The 25,362-nt window shown below is 43.4% G+C and overlaps 1 protein-coding gene across 15 annotated transcripts in view; it reads right to left on the bottom strand.

The window, feature by feature from the left end:
* Positions 1-25,362, bottom strand: part of LOC121002352 (sodium channel protein type 4 subunit alpha-like) — a 450,413-nt gene that overhangs the window by 223,284 nt on the left and 201,767 nt on the right. For all 15 annotated transcript variants that reach the window (XM_040433808.1, XM_040433805.1, XM_040433807.1 and 12 more), the window contains one exon: positions 4,649-4,784. In XM_040433808.1, the coding sequence (XP_040289742.1) occupies positions 4,649-4,784 (136 nt within the window). The remainder of the gene's footprint in view (positions 1-4,648; positions 4,785-25,362) is intronic.

Below are 25,362 nucleotides of genomic sequence, written 5' to 3'. Positions count from 1 at the left end.
TATCATTTCTCTACTACAGGGTGATCCACAGGACTGGGCATTTTCGTTACCTCCTGGGGCCAGTTGTCTAACTTCTGTGGAGGGTTTTTTTCAGGCCCTGGGTACCCTCTATGACGAACCAGACAGGGCCCTGGTAGCCGAGACAGCTCTTAGGGCACTGGTTCAGGGCCATCTCCCTGCGGAGGAGTATTGCACCCAATTCAGATGGTGGTGTGTCCCCTCAGGATGGAATGAACCAGCCCTGAAGAGTCAGTTTAGGTCTGGTCTATCTGATAATTTAAAAGATCTATTGGTCAATTACCAAATTCCTGAGACCTTAGAGGAGATGATGACCCTAGTTATCCGACTTGACAGACGAGTTAGAGAGAGACGACAAGAACGACAGTTCTGTTCTCAGATGGTGGTCCAGCCAGAGGCCTTTTCCAGGGACAACACTGAGGTCTCCACCGAGGAACCCATGCAGGTTGGCATGACCCGGGGTAATCTTCGTCGCAGACGCGGAGAGTGCTTCTACTGTGGAGATCCTGGCCATTGGATCAACAAGTGTCCTAAGAGGGACCTCTCTGACAAGTCTTCTAAGGCAAGACAACCTAAAGACCAGGTACACCCTGATTTTTCTAAAGGTAAGCTTTTGGTACCCATAACAATTTCTCTGGGGGTTAATAAGTGGCCGGGTAAGGCCTTTATTGACTCCGGTTCAGCGGCCAGCTTTATTGACTTTGAGTTTGCTTGTAAATTGGGTATTCCAATGTTTGCTTTACCTACACCTATCCATGTCATGGCTATTGATGCTACTCCCCTGATTGGTGGTACGGTGAGGTCATGTACCTCTAAAATTTCTCTGTCCGTGGGTGTGTGCCACTCTGAGAGATGTTCTCTTCTAGTCCTGGAGAACCTACCGGTTGAGGTGGTACTAGGGTTGCCTTGGCTCCGTTTACATAACCCCACAATTGATTGGTCCAAAGGAGAGTTAGTGAAATGGGGACCTAAGTGTGACTCATGCTTGTCCGTGGTCCATCCTGGGGTTTCAGTAAGGTCTAATACATTACCCTCTGTTATTAAGGAATATTCTGATGTGTTCTGGTCCCTTACTCCAGAGGTTCTACCCCCCCATAGACCTTATGATTGCGCCATAGAGCTAATTGAGGGTGCCGAATTTCCTAAAGGTCGAATTTATAATCTTTCAGGGCCCGAACGCAAGGCTATGGAAGATTATATTAAGGAGAGCCTTGCTAAAGGGCATATTAGACCTTCAGTCTCTCCTATGGGAGCAGGGTTTTTCTTTGTTAAAAAGAAGGATGGTGGTCTTAGGCCTTGTATTGATTACCGGAGATTAAATAAAATCACTGTCCAAAATAGATACTCTCTCCCATTGATTCCGGATTTATTTAACCAGGTTTTGGGGGCAACCTGGGTTTTCCAAGATTGACCTGAAAGGGGCATACAATCTAATCCGAATCAAGGAGGGAGACGAATGGAAGACAGCGTTCAATACTCCGATAGGACACTTTGAATATCAGGTGATGCCTTTTGGACTCAGCAATGCCCCAGCTGTGTTCCAAAACTTAATGAACGATATTCTTAGGGAGTTCTTAGGTAAATTTATTATTGTCTATCTTAAAGACATTTTGATATTCTCTCCTGATTTCGAATCTCATGTGTCCCATGTCCAACAAGTATTAGAGGTGTTGAGGGAGAACCAGCTATCCGCTAAGCAAGAGAAATGTGTCTTTGGTGTACAGGAGATACTGTTTCTAGGGCATGTTTTGACTCCTCATGCCTTTAAGATGGATCCTGGTAAGGTTTTAGCAATTAAGGAATGGGTAAGGCCTTCATCCTTAAAGGCTTTACAACGGTTTTTGGGTTTCGCTAATTACTACCGTAAATTTATCATGAACTTTTCTGTAATTGCTAAGCCATTGACCGACCTTACTAAGAAAGGGGCGGATTTGGAGAATTGGTCTACCAAGGCCATTTCTTCATTTGAAACATTAAAAAAGGCATTTAGTAGCGCTCCCATTCTGATCCAGCCTGATCAGGAGAGACCCTTTATTGTGGAGGTGGATGCGTCCGAGGACGGCGCAGGAGCAGTCCTTTCACAAGGTCCTGCTAGCCTCACTAACCTGAGACCGTGTGCCTTCTTCTCTAGGAAATTCTCTCCCACGGAGAGAAACTACGACATAGGGAATAGGGAGCTGTTGGCCATTAAATGGGCATTTGAGGAGTGGAGACATTTTTTGGAGGGGGCAAGGCACCGAGTAACTGTTGTCACTGACCATAAAAACCTAATGTTTCTCGAGTCCGCTAAGAGGTTGAATCCCCGACAAGCCCGATGGGCTCTGTTTTTTACCCGTTTTGATTTCTCCATTATGTTCAGGCCGGGATATCTCGGATCGCATTAAGGCTGAACAACATCTGGCACCGGCATCCACCCCAACAGATAAGTTGTTTGTTCCCGTACAATTTCGTCTCCAGCTGTTGGGTGAGTGTCACGATTCTGCCTTTTGTGGACATCCGGGTATTGAGGGCACTAAGGATCTGGTTTCTAGATCTTATTGGTGGCCCACTCTGACCAGGGATGTCAAGTCCTACGTGTCAGCCTGTGAGGTTTGTGCCAGGTCTAAGACACCTAGGACTCGCCCTGCTGGTAACCTACGACCCCTACCCATTCCCAGTAGACCCTGGTCCCATATCTCGATGGACTTTATAACTGACCTACCGCTGGCGGAGGGTAAGACTGTGGTTTGGGTAGTGGTCGATAGGTTTAGCAAGATGGTTCATTTCATTCCCCTGTCTAAACTTCCGAATGCTAAAAACCTGGCGTCTATTTTTGTGAGAGAGATTGTTCGTTTACATGGCATCCCGGAAAATATTGTTTCGGACAGGGGTGTGCAGTTTGTGTCCAAATTCTGGAGGGCCTTCTGTCAAAGATGTAAAATTTCGTTGTCTTTTTCTTCCGCCTACCATCCTGAGAGTAATGGGCAGACTGAACGCCTTAATCAGTCTGTGGAACAATTCCTGAGGTTGTATGTTGCTGATGACCAGCAATTATGGGTCAAATTCCTTCCGTTGGCTGAATTTGCTCTGAATAACCGTGTCAATTCTTCTGTTGGGGTCTCCCCTTTCTTTTCTAACCATGGTTTTCATCCCCGTTTTCATTCTGGGTCGTCCGTCTCCTCCTCGAACCCTGAAGCTGATAAACTCTCCTCCGAACTGTGCACAGTTTGGGCCCGGGTTCAATCGAACCTAGAAAAGGCTCAAAGTTCTCAAAAACTCAAGGCCGATAGGAAACGTTCAAGGGGGGTGAACTTTCAGGTTGGGGATAAAGTATGGTTGTCCTCCAAGAATCTATCTCTCAAGGTAGCTTCTAGAAAATTTGCTCCTCGTTTTATTGGACCATATAAGATCACGGAGGTGATTAACCCGGTATCATTTAGGTTGGAGCTGCCCGAGTCATTCCACATTCATAATGTGTTCCATAAATCTCTACTTAAAAAATATTTTGAACCGGTAGTACCATCGAAAGCCTCGCCTCCGCCAGTTCTTGTTAATGATGCTGTCGAGTATGTCGTGTCTAAAATAGTGGATGTCAGGAAGGTGCGTAACTCCTTGCAGTATCTGATTCACTGGAAGGGGTATGGACCTGAAGAGAGATCCTGGGTACCTGCCAGGGAGGTTCATGCTCCTAGACTTGTTCGTAAATTTCATTTAGAACACCCTGAAAAGCCATCGCCTGAAGTCTTGGGTCCGGTGGCCCCTCGTAAAAGGGGGGGTACTGTCACGGGGTTCCGAAGGTGCACTTGGTCCCCCATCGCCCGCAGACCTGTTGCTTAGCTTTGGGAATGAGGATCTGTGTTTGACCTCATTCCCAGGGCGGCTTTACTAGCTGGGTGGCTCCCTGCTCCTAAGTCTGCCTTGAGCGCCGAGCTGATCACTCGGTGCTCGACTGGTTGGTCTGTCGGTCATGTGACGCTGGCCACGTCACATGACCCTCACTCCCCACTATAAATACAGGCAGCCTGCTGGCTACAGGTTGCCTGTTAATTTCTAGGTTCCTGGCTATTTGTTGGACTACTGAATATTTACCTGATCCTGTTCCCTGACGATCCTCTGCCTGCTCCTCCTGTACTGCGCATACATCCTGGTATTGTGACCTCGGCTCCCACCTGACTACTCTCTTAGGACTCCTCTTGTACTTCGCTACTCTCCTGGTATTTGACCCCGGCTTCTCCTGACCATTCTTTGCTTAATCCGTTGTACTGCGTAGCTCTCTTGGTTCTGACCCGGTCCGTTCATGTTCCGTATTTTGTCTTGTCTGTCTTCCCTGCACATATCCTAAGTTAGGGACTGCCGTCCAGTTGTCCCCTGTTATCAGGACTCGTGAGGCAAGTAGGCAGGGCCAGGGGTGAGGGTGGAGCGCAGTGGTCACTACCCTTCCCCCTGTGTGTGTGTGGACGTGACCGTTACAGAAATAAAGGTGAACAAATTCTTTATATAAAAGGGACATAATGGATATAAATTGGCAACTATGCCACTGTAATGTATATGCACTTCAATTTACAGTCATTTTGTACTGTAGTTGCCTTAAATTGAGTTTTTCGTTAAATGTAACCTGTAGCTTTAGTAACCTCATTGTGCGGATGTTTACCTTCCATGGCATTGGTGAGGACGCTGACGGCACTCACTGCCCGCTGCCTCTGAAATGGCACATCCATGTATTCTACGGAGAGTCGATGAGGCATCAGCAGCTGCATCTTACTCATTTCAAGGTCCGAAGGAGACATCTGGTAAATAAAAGAGTAAATAGTAAATCTGCTGCTAGACATAAGTGTTTATTATACTGTATATATTCATATTGTTCTATTTGCTTTGAGTGACAGATTTGCCCACTACTTTGTCTACGAACCTGGTACAATTAAAGTGATATTGTTAAATTTCCTATGTACAAAACAAAAAACATATTATGCGTCTCTCATCCGTGCTATCAAATATGTCATGGTTTCTTAGAACTCTAAGCAAAAAAAAATTATTCCAAAACACCCATCATGTTATCTGCGCACTCAGACGGGCATGGAGAGCTTTCAAGTGTGATGCAGAATTCAGGGGACACCAGGCTAAATATTTCTAGGAATCAGATAATGAGAGGACACAACTAGTAACGCAAGCATCTGGAGCGACTACCAGCATAGGATGCAGGCAAAATCATCAAGTGTTTACACTTACAATGAACTACGGGCATATGATGATCCTATTTATTGAGCATCTCATGGATTCCAAATGTTTATGACACGAAGCATAGCACTGACCCCGCAGTTCTCTGTACTATTTCATTTACTGAGATATTAGAATACACTGATCCCTCAAGATACAATGGCCTCAGGATACAATATTTTCAACATACAATGGTCTTTTCTGACCCATCGTAAATTGAAACCAGACTCAACATACAATGTCTTAGACTCAGATCCAACCACTACTCTGGTAAAATAGCTGGATTAGTTCCCAGTTAACAGCTATTCCTGACTGCTACATGTAAGGACTTGTTTTATCCGTCTTAGTTATTTGCTTATTTGTCTTAAATTTTCATTTTCTCTTATCTTAGATGAAATTTTGGGGCTTTGGAACCGATTACTCAACTTACAATGGTTTTAACATACAATGGTTGTGGGACCACTGTAATTATTTCTCACATAGTTCCATTGGTTGAAAAAGACACAGGTCCATCAAGTTCAACCTTTCTCAAATCAATGAGTCAACATATTTAGATCAGTTATATTAGCATCTACTGTAGTATATGCCATCACTATCACTTTGGATAGGACATTCCATAGTTTGACTGCTCTAACTGTAAAGATTCCTTTCCTATACTGATATCTAAATTGCTATGAATATCCCCTGGTTCTTTGTAATGTCCTTGGAATTAATAAATCCCGTGCTAGTTCTTTGTACTGGATCATATGTGTATTTATACACGTAAGGCCTAATGCACACGACCGGATTTTATTTCCGTGTCCGATCCTTTTTTTTGTTTGCGGATAGGATGCGGACCCATTCATTTTAATGGGTCCGCAAAAAACGCGGACAGCACACCGTGTGCTGTCCGCATCAGTATGTCCGTTCCGTTGCTCCGCGAAAAAAATTGTGCATGTCCTATTTTTTGCAGACAAGGATAGGCATTATTACAATGGTTCCGCAAAAAAAACGGATCCGCAATTTGCGGACCGCAAAACACATACGGTCGTGTGCATGTAGCCTAAATGAGATCACTTCTAAGGTGTCTTTTTTCCAAACTAATGGCTCATGCACACGACTGTATTTTGCGGTCTGCAAAACACGGATCCGCAAAAAATACAGATGACCTCCATGTGCATTCCGTATTTGGCGGAACGGAACAGCTGGCGCAGTCCTATCCTTGTCCATAATGTGGACAATAATAGAACATGTTCTATCCGTTTTTGGAAAGTAAATACAGAAACAGAATGCACAGGGAGTAACTTCCGAATTGTTTGTGGACCTATTGAAATGAATGGTTCCGCAAAAATGGAATGGACACGGAAAGAAAATACATTCGTGTGCATGAGCCCTAAAGAAGTCTATTTTTTTAAGCCTGTCATCCTATTTTATAATCTGGTAGCCGTCTCTGAAACCTTTCTAGCTCTCCTACACCCTATACAGCACGTGCAGCCCAAAACCCCATATTCAGATGTGCCAACTGATCCAAATTTCAGGGAAAATTTGATTTGCTGTGAAAACGAATTTCCTCATGTTTTGTGGTAACGAAGCGATTTTCCCTGAATGGAGGTAAAAAACCATACTAACATCATCCATTTGAGTGCGAAGAGTCGGCCGCCGCCATATTGATTGAAGATCCCACGCAAAATTCGGTGACATCATCACAGGCCGTGCAAGATTTCGCGCTAGATCTTGAATGAAGATGGTGGCCGTCTCTTCGCAATCAAATGGATGAGGTAAGTATTATTTTATTTAGTTCTTTTACACTGTAAAAATGTGCAAAACCAATGTCAGATGCTGAGATCATCTATGAACGTGGCATCTGAGGGGTATCGCAGCTCCGTGTCATTGCACCCACTACTTACAAAGAAATGCGCTTCAGTGTAGGTGCAGGTCCCAGAGGTGTGACCTGCACCTATCAAACAATGGGGGCATATTCTAGAGATATGCCCCTACTGTCTGAGATGGGAATACCACTTAGGCCTCATGCACACGACCGTATGTATTTTGCGGTCCGCGAAAAATACGGATGACATCCGGGGGCATTCCGTATTTTGCGGAACGGAACAGCTGGCCCCTATAAGAACAGTACTATCCTTGTCCGTAATGCGGACAATAATAGGACATGTTCTATTTTTTTGAGGAACGGAAATACGGACATACGGAAATGGAATGCACACGGAGTACCTTCTGGGTTTTTTTCAGACCCATTAAATTGAATTGTTCCATATACGGTCCGCAAAAAAAAAAAAAAAGTACCGGACACTGAAAGAAAATACGTTAGTGTCCATGAGGCCTAATACTGTGTTCTCACTGAAACCAATCCAATTAAAATGCCAGTAGTCTGGGATTAGAGATGAGTGAATAGATTCTGAAAAATAAAAAAACTAATTCAATACAAGTTTTGTAAAAATTGCATCCAAATCTGAATTTTTGGTGATTTCAGTCAGATGAATTTTGGGGAGAGAGAGATTGTGAATAATAAAAAAAAAAAAAAAGAAAAAAGTGAGAGACTACAGTCGTGGCCAAAAGTTTTGAGAATTACATAAATATTGGAAATTGGAAAAGTTGCTGCTTAAGTTTTTATAATAGCAATTTGCATATACTCCAGAATGTTATGAAGAGTGATCTTGATGAATTGCATAGTCCTTCTTTGCCATGGAAATTAACTTAATCCCAAAAAAACCTTTCCACTGCATTTCATTGCTGTCATTAAAGGACCTGCTGAGATCATTTCAGTAATCGTCTTGTTAACTCAGGTGAGAATGTTGATGAGCACAAGGCTGGAGATCATTATGTCAGGCTGATTGGGTTGAAAAGACTTGACATGTTAAAAGGAGGGTGATGCTTGAAATCATTGTTCTTCCATTGTTAACCATGGTGACCTGCAAAGAAACACGTGCTGCCATCATTGCGTTGCATAAAAATGGCTTCACAGGCAAGGATATTGTGGCTACTAAGATTGCACCTCAATCAACAATTTATAGGATCATCAAGAACTTCAAGGAAAGAGGTTCAATTCTTGTTAAGAAGGCTTCAGGGCGTCCAAGAAAGTCCAGCAAGCACCAGGATCGTCTCCTAAAGAGGATTCAGCTGCGGGATCGGAGTGCCACCAGTGCAGAGCTTGCTCAGGAATGGCAGCAGGCAGGTGTGAGCGCATCTGCACGCACAGTGAGGCGAAGACTTTTGGAAGATGGCCTGGTGTCAAGAAGGGCAGCAAAGAAGCCACTTCTCTCCAAAAAAAAAAACATCAGGGACAGATTGATCTTCTGCAGAAAGTATGGTGAATGGACTGCTGAGGACTGGAGCAAAGTCATATTCTCCGATGAAGCCTCTTTCCGATTGTTTGGGGCATCTGGAAAAAGGCTTGTCCGGAGAAGAAAAGGTGAGCGCTACCATCAGTCCTGTGTCATGCCAACAGTAAAGCATCCTGAGACCATTCATGTGTGGGGTTGCTTCTCATCCAAGAGAGTGGGCTCACTCACAATTTTGCCCAGAAACACAGCCATGAATAAAGAATGGTACCAAAACACCCTCCAACAGCAACTTCTTCCAACAATCCAACAACAGTTTGGTGAAGAACAATGCATTTTCCAGCACGATGGAGCACCGTGCCATAAGGCAAAAGTGATAACTAAGTGGCTCGGGGACAAAAACGTTGACATTTTGGGTCCATGGCCTGGAAACTCCCCAGATCTTAATCCCATTAAGAACTTGTGGTCAATCCTCAAGAGGCGGGTGGACAAACAAAAACCCACTAATTCTGACAAACTCTAAGAAGTGATTATGAAAGAATGGGTTGCTATCAGTCAGGAATTGGCCCAGAAGTTGATTGAGAGCATGCCCAGTCGAATTGCAGAGGTCCTGAAAAAGAAGGGGCAACACTGCAAATACTGACTCTTTGCATAAATGTCATGTAATTGTCGATAAAAGCCTTTGAAACGTATGAAGTGCGTGTAATTATATTTCACTACATCACAGAAACAACTGAAACAAAGATCTAAAAGCAGTTTAGCAGCAAACTTTGTGAAAACTAATATTTGTGTCATTCTCAAAACTTTTGGCCACGACTGTACAGTCCTAGGAGACCTCAGAGTGGCATACGCATATGAGTGCATAATCTAAGAATATATTGTATGTTAATACTACCTGAAGGGTACATAGCGATATAATAAATACGCTATATCCTTTTTTTTTTCTTTCATTAGAAGAATTTTTCAATATTAGTTTTGCTAAATACACCTTAGGCTACTTTCACACTAGCGTTCGGGGCTCCGCTTGTGAGCTCTGTTTGAAGGCTCTCACAAGCGGCCCAGAACGCATCCGTACTGCCCTAATGCATTCTGAGTGGACGCGGATCCGCTCAGAATGCATCAGTCTGGCGGCGTTCAGCCTCCGCTCAGCAGGCGGACACCTGAACGCTGCTTGCAGCGTTCGGGTGTTCGCCTGGCCGTGCGGAGGCAAGCGGATCCGTCCAGACTTACAATGTAAGTCAATGGGGACGGATCCGTTTGAAGTTGACACAATATGGCTCAATTTTCAAAACAGATCCGTCCCCCATTGACTTTCAATGTAAAGTCTGGACGGATCCGTCTGAACAACTTTCACACTTAGAATTTTTTCTAAACTATAATGCAGACGGATCCGTTCTGAACGGATCCAAACGTCTGCATTATAGGAGCGGATCCGTCTGTGCAGACACCAGACGGACCCGCTCTGAACGCAAGTGTGAAAGTAGCCTTAACTCAAATTTCTTAACTTATCGTGTTATCTTGAAACAAAAGCCATTGAAAAGCAATTGCTTAACACATTTAGGCTACTTTCACACTGGCGTTTCTGGGTCCGCTTGTGAGATCCGTTTCAAGGCTCTCACAAGCGGCCCAAAACGGATCAGTTTAGCCCCAATGCATTCCGAATGGATAAGGATCCGTTCAGAATACATCAATTTGGCTGCGATTGGTCTCTGTTGTGTTTTTTAGACGGTCACTAAAACGCAGCTTGCAGCGTTTTTGTGACCGTCTGACGATGCGGAGCCTAACGGATCCGTTCTGACTTACAATGTAAGTCAATGGGGACAGATCCGTTTTTCACTGACACAATATGGTGCAATTGAAAACAGATCCATCCCCTATTGACTTTCAATGTAAGTCAAGACGGATCCGTTTTGACTTAGACTTTTTTTTTATGACTTATTAACGGATACAAGCGTTTGCATTATTGGTTCAGATCCGTCTGTGCAGATACAAGACAGATCCGCACCAAACGTGAGTGTGAAAGTAGCCTTAGTTGCATTTAGTTTAGATAACATGTCTCATAAAGCGTGTGTGTTAACCCTGCTACATCCGTATATTTGGAGCCCCAAAAGATAAGACGGTAGAAGGTTAGTAACATAATAATACTAATAATACTATAAAATGAATACTGGTGATGATGGCACAGGTTGTCTTGCATGTTCTGAGGAGTCACTGGGTTCCAGTTCACAGTGCTCATGGCCGAGACAATGCATTTTGTAGCTGAGGTTTGAATGCAAGCTCCTCAGTACGGCAAAGCAGGTGGCGGAGAGAGCGAGCTCGACTTGCATCATGCATTTGTTTTGCTTAAACATTCCTGCTCGTAGGAGGGAAGAAGCTTCCATTCTAAGCCAGTAGGGAACATATGCCGGAGAGAGCCGCACTCGCGTCTGTAATCAGCTCCCACCTTCCTAAACTAACAGCACACAAGGATGGATTTAAAGCACATGCATAGGATTAAATGTGCATCCAGGTGGATGACTGGGCTTCTCACATTATATCTAAGTGGCCTCTAGAAACTGCTGATAAAATATTGTATATGGCAATGAAAATACAATATTGAGAATATAAATGTTTAACGGGGGAATATGGTGTTTGCTTAGTCTTTTGAAGCACAGTTTCCAGCTGTTTTTCGATCAGTTCTACTTAGAAATCTGAGGAATACCTTACTAGTTTATATACAACATATGTAACTCCCCAGAGGTGCATTAACACCTTTGCACCCCGCCACTATCTCCTATAGTTAACCTAATGTCATCATGTGTATTTTATTTCCAGGTCCTGCATAATGGGCATCTCCTATTTTGTAACTGTTTACATGTAATGTGCCTGGTTCACCAGAAGGTGGCAGCATAAATGACAGAGCTATCTTACAGAGAATGGAACTTTTCCTTCCATTCTGGTGTGGTGGGTGTGTCCCACTTTCTGCAGCAAGGGTGGAGTCCTTGTTAGAAGGAGTTGGAGCTTACCCCCTGCTAGGGGAAGGAAGCAGGAGCCCGTCCCTGTTGGACGAGCCCTGTCTGAACAAGCTAGAGCACCTTCAGCTCAGCTGGATGTGGAGGAAGAAGCTGGAAGCCTCAGAAACCAGAAGTCAAGTTCCCTGGACCACTTTAGAGACAGACTGCAGAAGTAAGGAAATTACAGCTAAAGCTAAATTATGCAGCTATCCTGTCAGTACAACAGGCCAGAGAGCAACAGATGTAGCAGAGAGGAGTTTGCCTGCCACAGTTAATGCTAATGCCTGCTGAAGACAAAGCCTGAAACTGTTTGGAAAAACGTTTATGCAAAGTAAAGCTGTTATTGAACTCCATCACAAGGTCTGGACTCAATTTATTTCTTCATATCCCTCAATTATTCCCCTATTTGCTCTGCTTCAGACGACAACGCCTGGGGTCCAGTGTATCCAGGTAGGAGCACCGTGACACGTTGTCCCATTAAGGGACATTTAGGCCACCCTACACCACTCTGGCATTCCTACACCTGGGTACCATCTACTATATCACTAAAAGGGGCCCTGTGCCCTTGTTGCTTTACTGTAACTGGCGTCACGACAATCAATTATTATCTCATCTTAAAGGGACTCCTTGCCGCTGTCGTGCAAATATAATCACAAATATAATATTATTTAAATGCCACATTTTTGTAGGATTATTTTTCCAAATCATTAAAGCTTCCTGTAGGACACACAGTCTATTCAGCACGGTGTAAAGACAAGTGGAGTGATGACACCCAATTTATTCATACATTTCTAGGAGGAATAACAAAGGATCAGGACACTGTAGAGTTCTAACAAAAGATGTTCCAGAATTGTTACTTTATGGGGAACTCAAGTAGTCAGGAATCCTGTCGGCACCTCTTTCCCATCACAGACAATGGGGGCATATGCCCCCATTGTCTGATACTGTAGGTGCGGGACTTACCTGTGGGACCCGCACCTACACTGAGAACGGAACAGGGAAAGGTGCTGGAAGGCGCACGGCGCATGCGCAGCCGCCCTCAATTCATTTCTATGGGGCCGCCGAAAAAATAGCAGAGCAGTGCGCTCCCATTCACTTGTATGGGGAGAGTGCTTGGCGGTGGCCAGGCCCCAGGAAACCCGGGGTCCTCCAGCCACCGCTCTTCCTGCTCCATTCCCGGCGTAGGTGTGGGTCACAGAGATGGGACCCGTACCTATCAGACAATGGGGGCATATCCTAGGAATATGGCCCTATTGTCTCTCATGGGAATACCCGTTTAAGTACACCTAAGCCTCAGTATGAAATCGGAGACATGCAATGAGGCCCCATAGACTTTTTCAGGTGCAATTTTACAGCCCCATGTGAGGAGTCCTAACATAGAGCCCTTATACAAAGAGTTGCAAATAGCATTCACATATATGTATGGAAATGTTGTTAGAGGTTCTCAGAACTGGACACATATGAGATAAAATAGTCATTATAGGTTCTTGTCAGTAATTCTATCAAGGAACAGAATATTCAGCCTCTCAGCAGCCTGAATTGGCAGATACATACAATTACACAAATATTAGAACTAAAATTGACTTTTGATTTAGTTTCCCTTTAAATCCATACAACACAATAAACAGCTAAATCACATGGGAAACAAGCAATAATCAAATGATAAAAACAAGTCATAGAAAATGGCATTTCATACAGACAAATAATATGAAGCCCTGAATGGAAGGCTAGGTTACTATTCTTACAATTACCAGAGGTGAGAAAAGCCATAAAATTCTTAGGATACTTTCATACTAGCCTTATTCTTTTCCGGCATTGAGTTCCGTCCTAGGGGCTCAATACCGGAAAAGAACTGATTAGTTTTATCCCCATGCATTCTGAATAAGCAATCCGTTCAGGGTGCATCAGGATGTCTTCAGTTCAGTCTTTTTGACTTTTCAGGACGGAGATAACACCGCAGCATGCTACGGTTTTATCTCCGTCCAAAATTCTGCAACACTTGCCGGCATTTTTTCCCATTGAAATGCATTAATGCCGGATCCGGCCCCGGATCCGGCATTGCGGTCTGCGCATGCTCAGACCGCAAAAAATGTGAAAAAAAATAAATGCCAGATCCTTTTTTACGGATGACACAGGAAAGACAGATCCGGCATTTCAATGCATTTGTCATACGGATCAGGATCCTTAACCGTCTGACAAATGCCATCAGTTTGCATACGTTTTGACGGATCCGGCAGGCAGTTCCGGCGACGGAACTGCCTGCCGGAATCCTCTGCCGCTAATGTAATGACTGCCATTACCACTACCGCACCCCGCTACTGTCTCCTATAGGCTAATTCCATGTCACCTGTGTATTTATTTCAGGTCCGTCACAAGGTGCCTATCTATTTCTTGTAATTGTTATGTTAAGATGTAATGTATCTGGTTCACCAGAGGTGGCAGCAAACATGGCAGTGCTAATTTTGCAGAGGATAGAACCCTTCTTTCCATTCTACACGCCCTCTCTAAGGAGAGGATGAGTTTAGTTACTTAGAGTTAGGTCAGCTTACCCCCTGCTAGGGGAAGGAAGCAGGTCCACGTCCCTTCTGGACGTGTCCTGCCTAAGCCAGTTAGAGCATCTTCAGCTCTGCTGGATGTGGAGGCCACAGCTTGGAGCCTCTGAGGCCAGGAAGCATAGTTCCCTGGATTAATCTAGAGTCAGACTACAGAGAGAGAAGTTGCAGCTTAAAGCAGAAAGCAAAGATTCCATTTGAGCCTGTCAGCACAGCAGAGCCAGAGAGCAACCGATGTAGCAGAGATGAATTTTCCTGCCAGAGTTAATGCTAACACCTGCTGTAACCAAGATAAAGTCTGTAAACTATTGGAGAAAAGTTTATGCAAAGTAAAGCTGTTATTGAACTTTACACAAGGTCTGGACTCAGTTTATTACTTTTCTTTTGCACCTAACGGTGCTGGCGTCACGAACACCAGGGATCCTGCCGCCAAGACACCTTAACAAAAACCCATTCCACTCAGGGCACCTCGAACACCATCTGGCGGGATTCCCTGGACAAATAGAGAGTGCCCCGGAGGAACTGGTGCTGTCCTTCCCATGACTGCACGCCGGCACAGGGAGCTGCACTAAGATAAGAATCTTGGCTATGAAAAGCTATTTTCTGAAATATAGTAATTACTTAAAAAAGGGCAAAAAATTAATCAAAAGAACATATTTTGTCACACAGAATCAAACCCATCCTTTTGCCTTGCATAAATATCCTGCAGACATCTTGAGATGCTGAGTATTACGGATCCAGCCGGGGTTCTGCACTTTAGCCAATCCAAGCAGGGTTCCTTGACAATAAGCTGACTAAAAAGTGTCATCCTGGTGGTGGCACCATCACATCAGCTGAAATATGTGAAGAAACCTGCAAGTTAGGCCTCATGCACATGGAAGCGGCCCACCGTGCCTATGCTGCGTATCACAAAACACGGTTACTTAACTTCAAAGAGTCTATGATCCACAAGTTGGGGCAAAAGATAGGACATGTCCTATCTTTAGTGGTGCAGAAGCATGGACCCGGAAGCACACAGAAGGGCTTCTGTGTGTTTCTGTGGGCTTCCGTGTCCATGCCTCCGCACTGCAAAACATAGGACATGTGGAGTGCACACGGCCAGTCCCTGAGTTTTGTGCTCCAGTGGTTTGTGATCTGCAAAACATGGACACGGTGGCCCCATGGTCGTGTGCATGAAGCCTTAGTGTTCAATTTTCCTGCAGTGCCGCCCCAGGGCAAATGAAGCATTACACTGTGCTTATTATAATCAATGGGATAAAGGGGGTATGGCTTAGTGCTAAAGAAGCAAGACATGCAACTGCAGATCTCTGTGACTTTTTTTATTCTGCTCTATCCTTGATAATTTCAGCCCCTCTTACAATATAATAAGGGCCCAAACACTCATAGTTGGGAGTCTACTGTGTGACTGTTACAACCTAGTCACAAGCCAGAGACACGACCTTGACTTTTGTCCTTCCCTTGGGATTCTACATAATAGCCTCAAACCCTCAGGAGCAAGTTTTACCTGCTTAAGGCTCCAGTGTAGTCCTTGGAACAGCAGTACAACTGAAAAGCCACAGGTGCTTTTCCATGACTTTTCCATCCTCCCTTTTACCTGGCAAGATCTTTGTCCAGTTGTTGGACAGACATGCAGCCTCCCATCGCATCCAGTTTCCTCATCTGGACCTCTGGGAAACCCGGGGTCCTTCAGCCAGAGATAACCCCTTTAACCGGCAGCCTGCTGGCCACAGGTTGCCTGTGATTAGTCTTGCTACCCTCACCAGCATTTTCGTATTGTGCCTTTTGTGTGTTTTGGACCTCGGCTCTGTTTTTTACCTCAACCTTGTGACCTCCCTGAAATTGACGTGACCTCTTGGCTTCAGACTTCGGATTGTGTTTTGACTTCGTTATCGGATTGCTCCCTGTGTACCTGCGTGACCTCCTGGCTTTGTCTTTGGCTTGTCTGACTCTGTTACAGTACTTCTGTTACCTTCTTAGACTACTTTCACGCTTGTGAGTTCCGTTTGAAGGCTCTCACAAGCGGCCCCTAACGGATCCGTCCAGCCCTAATGCATTCTGAGTGGATGCGGATCCGCTCAGAATGCATCAGTCTGGCAGCGTTCAGCCTCCGCTCAGCAGGCGGACCCCTGAACGCAGCTTGCAGCGTTCGGATGCCCGCCTGGCCGTGCGGAGGCAAACGGATCCGTCCAGACTTACAATGTAAGTCAATGGGGACTGATCCGTTTGAAGTTGACACAATATGGCTCAATTTTCAAACGGATCCGTCCCCCATTGACTTTCAATGTAAAGTCAAAACGGATCCGTTTGCATTATCATGAACAAAAAAAATAAAAAAATTTTTTTAGGATGGGCCGTGCAAGTAGGCAGGGACAGAGGTGGGGTTGAGTTTAGGGTTGCACTTATCCCTACCCTCTGTCGTGACACTACAGCTATATAGTCTGTACCAATCTTCGTCAAAATATCACTCTTCTTTACAAGGAAAAGCCCTAATTTTTTTCAGGGTTGCACTCAGCAATCTATTTTTCAAAATCTTTCATGCCCTTGCAGTGAATCCACTAAAAAGGTGGCATGCAAGAAACATGAAGTTAATGATTAAGGTCTGCCGCTGCCATGTAAAGCAAGGGGATAAGGACTCCTGTCCTACTCAGCCCCATAACAGACCCACAAGAGAACTTACTACAAAGTTACTACAAAGTATCAAAGTTCAATGAAAATCCACCGCACTGCACTGACACTGCAATCAGACAGAAATATCAAAGGCAAAGTAGATTTTGCCAAAAATCTGTCTCAACTATATGGAACTAGTTAATAAAGTGGCAAAAAACTAATGCCAGATATGAAAGCACTTTATTGGTCACCATAATGAACTCACTTCAGTCCATACAGTCTAAACTTATTGCCCATGTTGCAAAATAGTTGACAAATTGGGCAACATTTAAAATAGGTCACTTCAGGTAAGGTGAGTAGAATTCCATGAGTTGGTCCCCGCCATAGTACTGAGAAAAATCTAAGGTGTAGACCTGCCTGCTGCCCTGAGCCTTCCAGGACCTTGCCAAGTGTAAATTGGCCCTGAGAGGGACATGTTGTCCCTTCCTCTTACATGGAAAACCATATCCTTTAGGCCTCTTTCACGTGACAGTTTTTTTTTTTTCGTTTACGGGCCGTTTTCTTGCGTTCCGTATACGGAACCATTCATTTCAATAGTTCCGCAAAAAACACGGAATGTGCTCCGTATGCATTCCGTTTCCGTATTTCCGTTTTTTCTGTTTTTTTCGTTCCGTTGAAAGATAGAACATGTCTTATTATTGCCCGCAAATCACGTTCCGTGGCTCCATTCAAGTCAATGGGTCTGCAAAAAAAAAAAACGGAACACATACGGAAATGCATCCGTATATCTTCCGTATCCGTTCCGTTTTTGCGGAAACATCTATTGAAAATGTTATGTCCAGCCCAATTTTTTCTATGTAATTACTATATACTGTATATGCCATACGAAAAAACGGAATGGAAAAATGGAACAGAAATGGAAACACAACGGAAACAAAAAACGGAACAACGGATCTGTGAAAAATGGACTGCAAAATACTGAAAAAGCCATATGGTCGTGTGAAAGAGGCCTTAAAGTAACTGTGGCTATGGGTATCCGTTTGATCATCTTGTAGAGCTGTTTATGGCATTATTTTATGTTTATGCATGCTGTTATATCTCCCATATACTGTAACTTGCATCACAGTGATATGCCATAAAGATGAAATGAAATTTACCGTGTAGTGTACCTTTTAGGTGCCGTGAGATGCCAGCAAGGTAATGGTAAATATATGTGCTCTACTGAAGGGGATGTCCTGTAAGTATTGAAACCATGGTGGGAATATATCACGATAATGTCAGAGACACTAACTAGAGATTCATATATGTACCTTGGGTAGGATATGATGGACGCTGCAAAGACCGCATTGAACATATGTGCATTGTGTGATATTAGAGGAATGCACTGAACATGTGTGTTAGGAACATGCACTGAACATGTGTGTTTAGAACAACCTAATTTGCGCGCACCCCCCAGAATTGGCTCTCCACGGGTATCTAGTCTATCATCATTTTTAGCTGCAGGAAAATGTGCTGCACTTAAAAGGACACTTCTTCTGTAATTTACGAAGATGTTCCACTCGTTTTTGTCTATCGATGGCACAATTTTCATGAAAATAAGCTTCTGTCTTCTTACAGTAGGTTTAGTCAGTGAAGAGATGATGGAGCATTAGGCGACTAAAATAAGAGACCACTTAGAGCTAAAAATATGACTAATGACAATGCCATCGTCAATCTTTAATATGTTTGTTTATCATTTTGCTTCTGATATTACCCAGAATAGCAGCAATGCAGGCAACGGATAATTGACATTATGACTGAGAGATGTAGCGATGAGGAAGAGCTCAGACAAATAGGGGAGACTGTCTACAAGGTGACTTGAGGTTAAAAGGAAAATCTATCAATAGCACAAGTTGCTGTCCAAGCCTTTGTACATTAACAGAACCTACATCTATTGACTGTGAATACATCCAGCAGAGGTAGCCCCTGTGGTCAGTATTGTGCCCTATGGAAAGGGTGGTCCTTTCTCCTTTCAGCTCCATCCAATGCAAGGTCTTTCCTTCCTACAGATATAGGTGCCTTGGAAAACAAGGGTAAGCGGAATCTATGTCATCCCCCGCTAGGCTTGTATATCCAGTTATAACAACATAAATCAGGATCTGATGTCAGGTAGAATATATCCTTGTTCAGTCACCCACTAACCAGTTAATGACATCAATTAGAGTAATAATTCACGGATAATAAAACGAACTAGTAGCCTTTCATATAGATAACACACACATATGGTTTGCTGTATAAGGTAGAGTCTGGTGATCATTACAGCACCTTCCTGGCTTCATATGTTCATTGTGATCAATATTATCGAGAAATCACTAATGCACAGAATGAGAGGCAGGATTCGATGAATCAGGGTCCACGGTCCATAAAACTCACCAACAGTTCTATTAAGACCTGACTGCAGCGTGGGATATTTCTTCTGTGCGAGAATATATTCAGGGATTGAGTTGCATTACAAATTTCACAATGCAAAGGCAATTATGTTCTACCTACACTGCTCTGGGACGAAAGCTCCCCACCACCGCTTGCAACCCTGGCTAAACTGTTAAGAAGCTGAAAATATTTTGGTCTGTAATTGACTAAGAGCACAAATAACATAAAAATATACAGTAAATGAATAAGTGAAGACCATAGACTGCTTGTCAGATAGTGGTCTGGACTCCACTTATACCACAGCTGCAACTGCAATCATTTGGATACAGAACCAGTATGTCCAGCGTCAGACTGGGGTTCCTTGGACCCAGCAGAGGAAATTATACCCAGGTCCCCACCCCTATATAAAGTCTAATTGATTCAAAACCTAAGACATAGACCCAAGTGGAGAGTCAAAAGGCAGCTCAAAATACAATTTTTCTATTGGACCTTTGAGGCCCATTTTGGCTTCACAGACTGAGCCACCCAGAGGAATCATTTTGTTGCCGTTAACCCTTTGGCGGTCAAATCCTTTTTTTCAACATTAAACTATGTGTGTCCTTCTACAAAGTGGTTCTGCCAGGAAGAGGTGAACAGAGGCTGGTTGCACAGCAATTGCATCTGTGTGTGGACTTCTTAGGGAGAAACCACTTTGTTGTGCTGGGCACCACTGTATGTGGCCATTACTTTACAATTGTAAATTGTATTATCATATGGTGCTTCGCTACTCACAGTATACAGCACTCAAATTCTTAGAAACCGAAACCTTCTTTTGTGGTATTGGGAAATGTGTTTCTTTCTGGATATGCTTGAGCGCAATTCTGATCAGCTTCATGATAATACAGTGGGGGCTCATAAAAGAATACCTAATTATACCCTGGTTAAGAAATTTCTCTCTGGAGACAGTGAAAAGTGAGTCAAGTGTAAGAAGACAAAGTGCCAGCTCGCGGTTCACACAGCAGATGGCAAGTATATTCTATATCAGCTCTCACTGTCCCATAGAAGGTCTGATCTCTTCACTAAAAAAATAAGATAATTCTGCTGATATTTATCGCCATGGGCTTAAATCTGATGGTACCAGTGCAGTTTCGCTAGTCATACAATTATACTCTATGTTACTTCTGAAATAATAGAAATTAAGTTAACGTTAGATATTTTAGTGTAAGAAAATACAAGAAACTTTGCAGTATATCTGCCTAGAGAAAAATACCTCTTTCTCCACTTATTAGGCTCCTTTACTCCCTCCACCACTTTCCTAAACTGTTCAATCTCTCTGAATTCACTGGTAAACCCATCTTCAGAGATTAGACGGATTATCAGATCACTAAGGGATTCGGTTACATGCTGCCATAGAAGTCTTTGGAGAGGGGACAGAAGGGAGAAGGAAGGATCTCCTGTAGGGAGACAGAGGCAGAAAGACAGAGAGATGCTGCTTATGGTAAGTTTTCTATCTCACTGCAGTGCTGGAATCACATCTACACTGTTAATTATTACTGAATAATAAAGTCCTTATTATTGCTGCTTTTGCTGGTTTGCTACCAAAGACAAAAGGTGACAGGAACTTCTCTATGTGTGCTATGTATGGGAGACATCAAAAACAAGTGTTGGTATTTTTTGGTCATCAGTTGGTTGTAATTGCACGACAGATCAGAGCCAATATGCACTGATGTTGTAATGAACAGCATTACAATGCATTTAGAAAGTCTTTAGGTCTTTTCACTTTTTTACACATTTTTTGTTGCTGCCTTGTGCTAAAATAAAAAATAAAAATAAAAAGTTTATCCCCATCATTCTGCACTTAGTACCCCATAATGAGAAAGCGAAAACAGAATGTTCAAAATCTTTGCCAATTTATTGAAAAGGAAAAACTAAATTATTGCATTAACATAAATATTCAGACCCTTCACTCTTGGTTGAAGCACCTTTGGCAGTAATTATAGCCTCCAGTCTTCTTGGGTATGATGCCACAAGGTTTTCACACTTGGATTTGGGGAATTATTGTCATTCTTCTCTGCAGATCCTCTCAGCTCTGTCAGGTTGGATGGGGACTGTCGGTGGACAACCATTTTCAGGTCTCTCCAGGATGTCTGACTGGGTGCAAGTCAGGGCTCTGGCTGGGCCACTCAAGGACATTCACAGAGTTGTCCCTTAAGGCTACTTTCACACTGGCGTCTTAGTTTCCGTTTGTGAGATCCGTTCAGGGATCTCACAAGTGGTCCAAAACGGATCACTTTTGCCCTTAATGCATTCTGAATGGATAAGGATCCGCTCAGAATGCATCAGTTTGGCTCTGTTCCGCATCCATTGTGCTTTGGAGGCGGACGAAACTGAGCCAAACGGATCTGTCCTGACACACAATGTAAGTCAATGGGGACGGATCCATTTTCACTGACACAATATTGCACAATAGAAAACGGATCCGTCCCCCATTGACTTTCAATGGTGTTCAAGACGGATCCGTTTTGGCAATGTTACAGATAATACAAACAGATCCGTTCTGAACGGATGCATGCAGTTGTATTATCTGAACAGGTCCGTCTGTGCAGATCCATGACGGATCCGCACCAAACGCGAGTGTGAAACTAGCCTAAGTCGCTCCTGTGTTGTCTTGGCTGTATGCTTAGGGTTATTGTCTTGTTGGTAGGTGAACCTTTAAGCTACTTTCACACTAGCATTTTTTCTGGATTCGGCAGGGTTCAGCAAAAACGCTTCCATTACTGATAATACAACCATCAGCATCCATTATGAACGGATCCGGTTGTATTATCTTTAACATTGCCAAGACATATCCATCATGAACTCCATTGAAAGTCAATAGGGGACAGATCCGTTTTCTATTGCGTCAGAGAAAACGGATCCATCCCCATTGACTTACATTGTGGGTCATGACAGATCCGTCTTGCTCTGCATCCCAGGACGGAAAGCTTGCTCTCCGGTATGAGAACGGAACGGAATGCATTTTGGAGCATTCCGTTCTGTTCAGCTACGTTTTGTCCCCATTGACAATGAATGGGGACAAAACAGAAGCAATTTTTTCCGGTATTGAGACCCTATGAAGTACCTGATTTTAAGTTGAGATACAGTATCAAGTGCTGAATTATTTTCTTTATCTTTGTACTTTGCTCAATTCAGGTTTCCCTCAACCCTTACCAGTCTCCCTGTCCCAGCTACTGAAAAACACCCCCACAACATGATGCTGCCACCACCATGCTTCACTATAGAGATGGTATTGGGCAAGTGATGGATGATATTGGGCAAGTGATAAGCAGTGACTGGTTTTCTCCAGAAATGACGCTTAGAATTGAGGCCAAAAAGTTCAACCTTGGATTTATCAGACCACAGAATCTTGTTTCTTACAGTGTGAGTCATTTCCTTTAGAAACATATTAAAGATGATCAAATAAATGGGAGCCTCCAGAGTATCATAGCAAAGGGTCTGAATGCTGAATGGATCACATACGGAGGAACTGCTCCCCTGGTTATAAACACGCCACAGTGTTTGGGGTTTTTGAGCATTTCCTCTCATTTTGGCCACTTTATTTTAGTGATTTTTCTTTATATCAACATTACCTTCATAAGATGGTAACCAAAAGTGTAAGGTGGCTGAGGAGCATATGGTACCTTACCAGCTGTGATATTTTATTTCTGCCATGTTTACAGTGTCCTGGGGAGTGGGGAACATCCAGACAAGTTGTTGAAGTTCACCAAAACCATCTACAGGTTTGCTGTTTGGAAACCTATATGTGGTGGGACCTTGTTATCAAAGGCTATTAAAAATAAATGCCAGAGCAATTTCATTTCTATTAAAAGCCCAGTCGCCATTTATTACTGGAGAAGCTGTGTGACCCCAGCTCCAAGAAACCAGTGTGGTATTGTGTTGCCCATGACAGTTGGGGCTAAGTTATAAAGGGTGGAGGTTTTCTAATGAGGCCTGTCACTTAACAGAGCATTCGCTGAAGTCGCTGACTGTTAGGGTGGGTCTGGGGAGCTGGGGCCATTCAGTCAAGTGGAGCTGGCCCATCACAGAAGATGGAAGATCCTGCAGTGTGAGTGTGGAAGGTAGCATGGTCAGCCTGCTCTTCATTAAACCAATCGGAAGAACTTTTACACTGGAAGAGTTAAATACCACTCTGCTGTTGCGTGTGACAGAGAAACCTTTCAAGTGTAAGTGCCAAGTGCCTCTTACCTAAAAGAAATGTGATATATAAAGTCACTGCAAATCTTCAAGAGAACTGTCTTGTGTGTTTCTCCGCCATGGTTTTTCCCACCCTTGTGTCCTTTACACGATTACAAGAGTAAATAGCAGGTGCAGGGCACAGTATAGGAGTTTTTGTGATTGTGGAAGCCAGCTTAGACCTTCTTACTAATGCTGAGAAAGGTCTCTTATCTGCTTATAGGGGACTACGGAGGTATACTTACCAACATTAATATTGACAACTTCGGGGTATTTAAGTCAAACCCTGAGGAATACCCCAAACCTGTGCTGAACCACCCATAAGGGACTGGCCAAATTAGCTGAGATTGTCTCTGAAAATTCAGGAAAATACTGGTAAATTCGGGACTATTGACAACTATGTAGAGGATATGGAGGTTGTGGTTGCACTCAGGCCCCAGAGCTTTATATGGTAAGACAAGTACTAGAAACTATGTTAAAGACTTTGAACTTTGCCTGAACAATCAGGTTCCTGATCATAAACAAAATAATATATATTTAATTATTTGAAAATTTATATATCTATATAAAGATTCTAAAAGAGACATAAGGAAATGTAAATTAAATGTACCTGCTTCCATAATTACAGAATAGATTGTGTTATACTGTACTTTCTCTCTTTTGTGTATTACACCCTCTTACATATACTATATTAGTTGTATGAGACACTCACCATTCATGTTAAGGACAGCACACTTTATGTAGACAAGTTCCTATGAAATGTAGCCTCTGACATAACTGCAGGATCTACATAACGTGACAATAGACTACAAATATGTGTAGCACGAGGCACATGAAATGACTCTAGAAACAGCATTTCTATATTTACTTCCACATAGTTTTGCTGGTGTTGTGCTGCCCTTCTGTTGCCTCTTCAAAATGAATGTGAGACAAAGGGCTCCCTTCCACTTGGCTTTTAAATCCAGAACAATTTCTCTACATAGATTAGATACCAAGCCTGTTTAGCAGCCACGTCCTTGTCATTGCATCACCAAATGAGTATATGTTGCCATGGTGCTTTGAAGATATTTCCTAGACAACCATGATGCCACCATTAACATCAGCCACTTTCCATTCTTCATCTCCTTGTGACCTAGCCTGATTCACGTAAAATATCCAGTATATTAACCCCTTAAGGACTCAGCCCTATTTCACCTTAAGGACTTGGCCATTTTTTGCAAATCTGACTAGTGTCACTTTAAAGGGATTCTGTCACCAGGTTTTGGCCTATAGAGATACGGACATGCACGGCTAGATCGCCGCTAGCATGTCCGCAATATATCTGTCCTATAGGGCTGTGTGGTTTTAATTTCTTTAAAAAAGGATTTTATAGATATGTAAATGAGTCTTGAATGTGTCCAAGGGGCTGCACTAACCTTACTTGTGCCCAGCCGTGACCAGCCACGCCCGCCTGTGAAGGAGCCCAGCACCGCCTATGTCCTCAGAATCTCCTCCTTTCATCAACGATAGATAGCCGTAATCTCGCGATGCACAGTTCTTTCCCTGAGGCTGATGCCAGCACAGGGAAGGAACACTATACCGGCACTGCGCATGCGCGATCTCGCGCATCGCGAGATTACGGCTATCTATCGTTGATGAAAGGAGGAGATTCGGAGGACATAGGTGGTGCTGGGCTCCTTCACAGGCGGGCGTGGCTGGGCACGGCTGGGCACAAGTAAGGTTAGTGCAGCCCCTTGGAAACATTTAAGACTCATTTACATATCTATAAAATCCTTTTTTAAAGAAATAAAAACCACACAGCCCTATAGGACAGATATATTGCGGACATGCTAGCGGCGATCTAGCCGTGCATGTCCGTATCTCTATAGGCCAAAACCTGGTGACAGAATCCCTTTAAGTGCTGATAACTTTAAAACGCTTTGACTTATCCAGGCCATTCTGAGATTGTTTTTTCGTCACATATTGTACTTCATGACACTGGTAAAATGAAGTCCAAAAAAATTATTTTTATTTATAAAAAAATACCAAATTTACCAAAAATTTGTAAAAAATTGCAAATTTCTAAGTTTCAATTTCTCTACTTCTATAATACATAGTAATACC

The sequence above is a fragment of the Bufo bufo genome, chromosome 5 (genome assembly GCF_905171765.1).
Source record: "Bufo bufo chromosome 5, aBufBuf1.1, whole genome shotgun sequence".
Lineage (NCBI taxonomy): Eukaryota > Metazoa > Chordata > Amphibia > Anura > Bufonidae > Bufo > Bufo bufo.
Note: the sequence above shows the minus strand (reverse complement) of the source record. Positions and strands in the feature narration are given on the sequence as shown.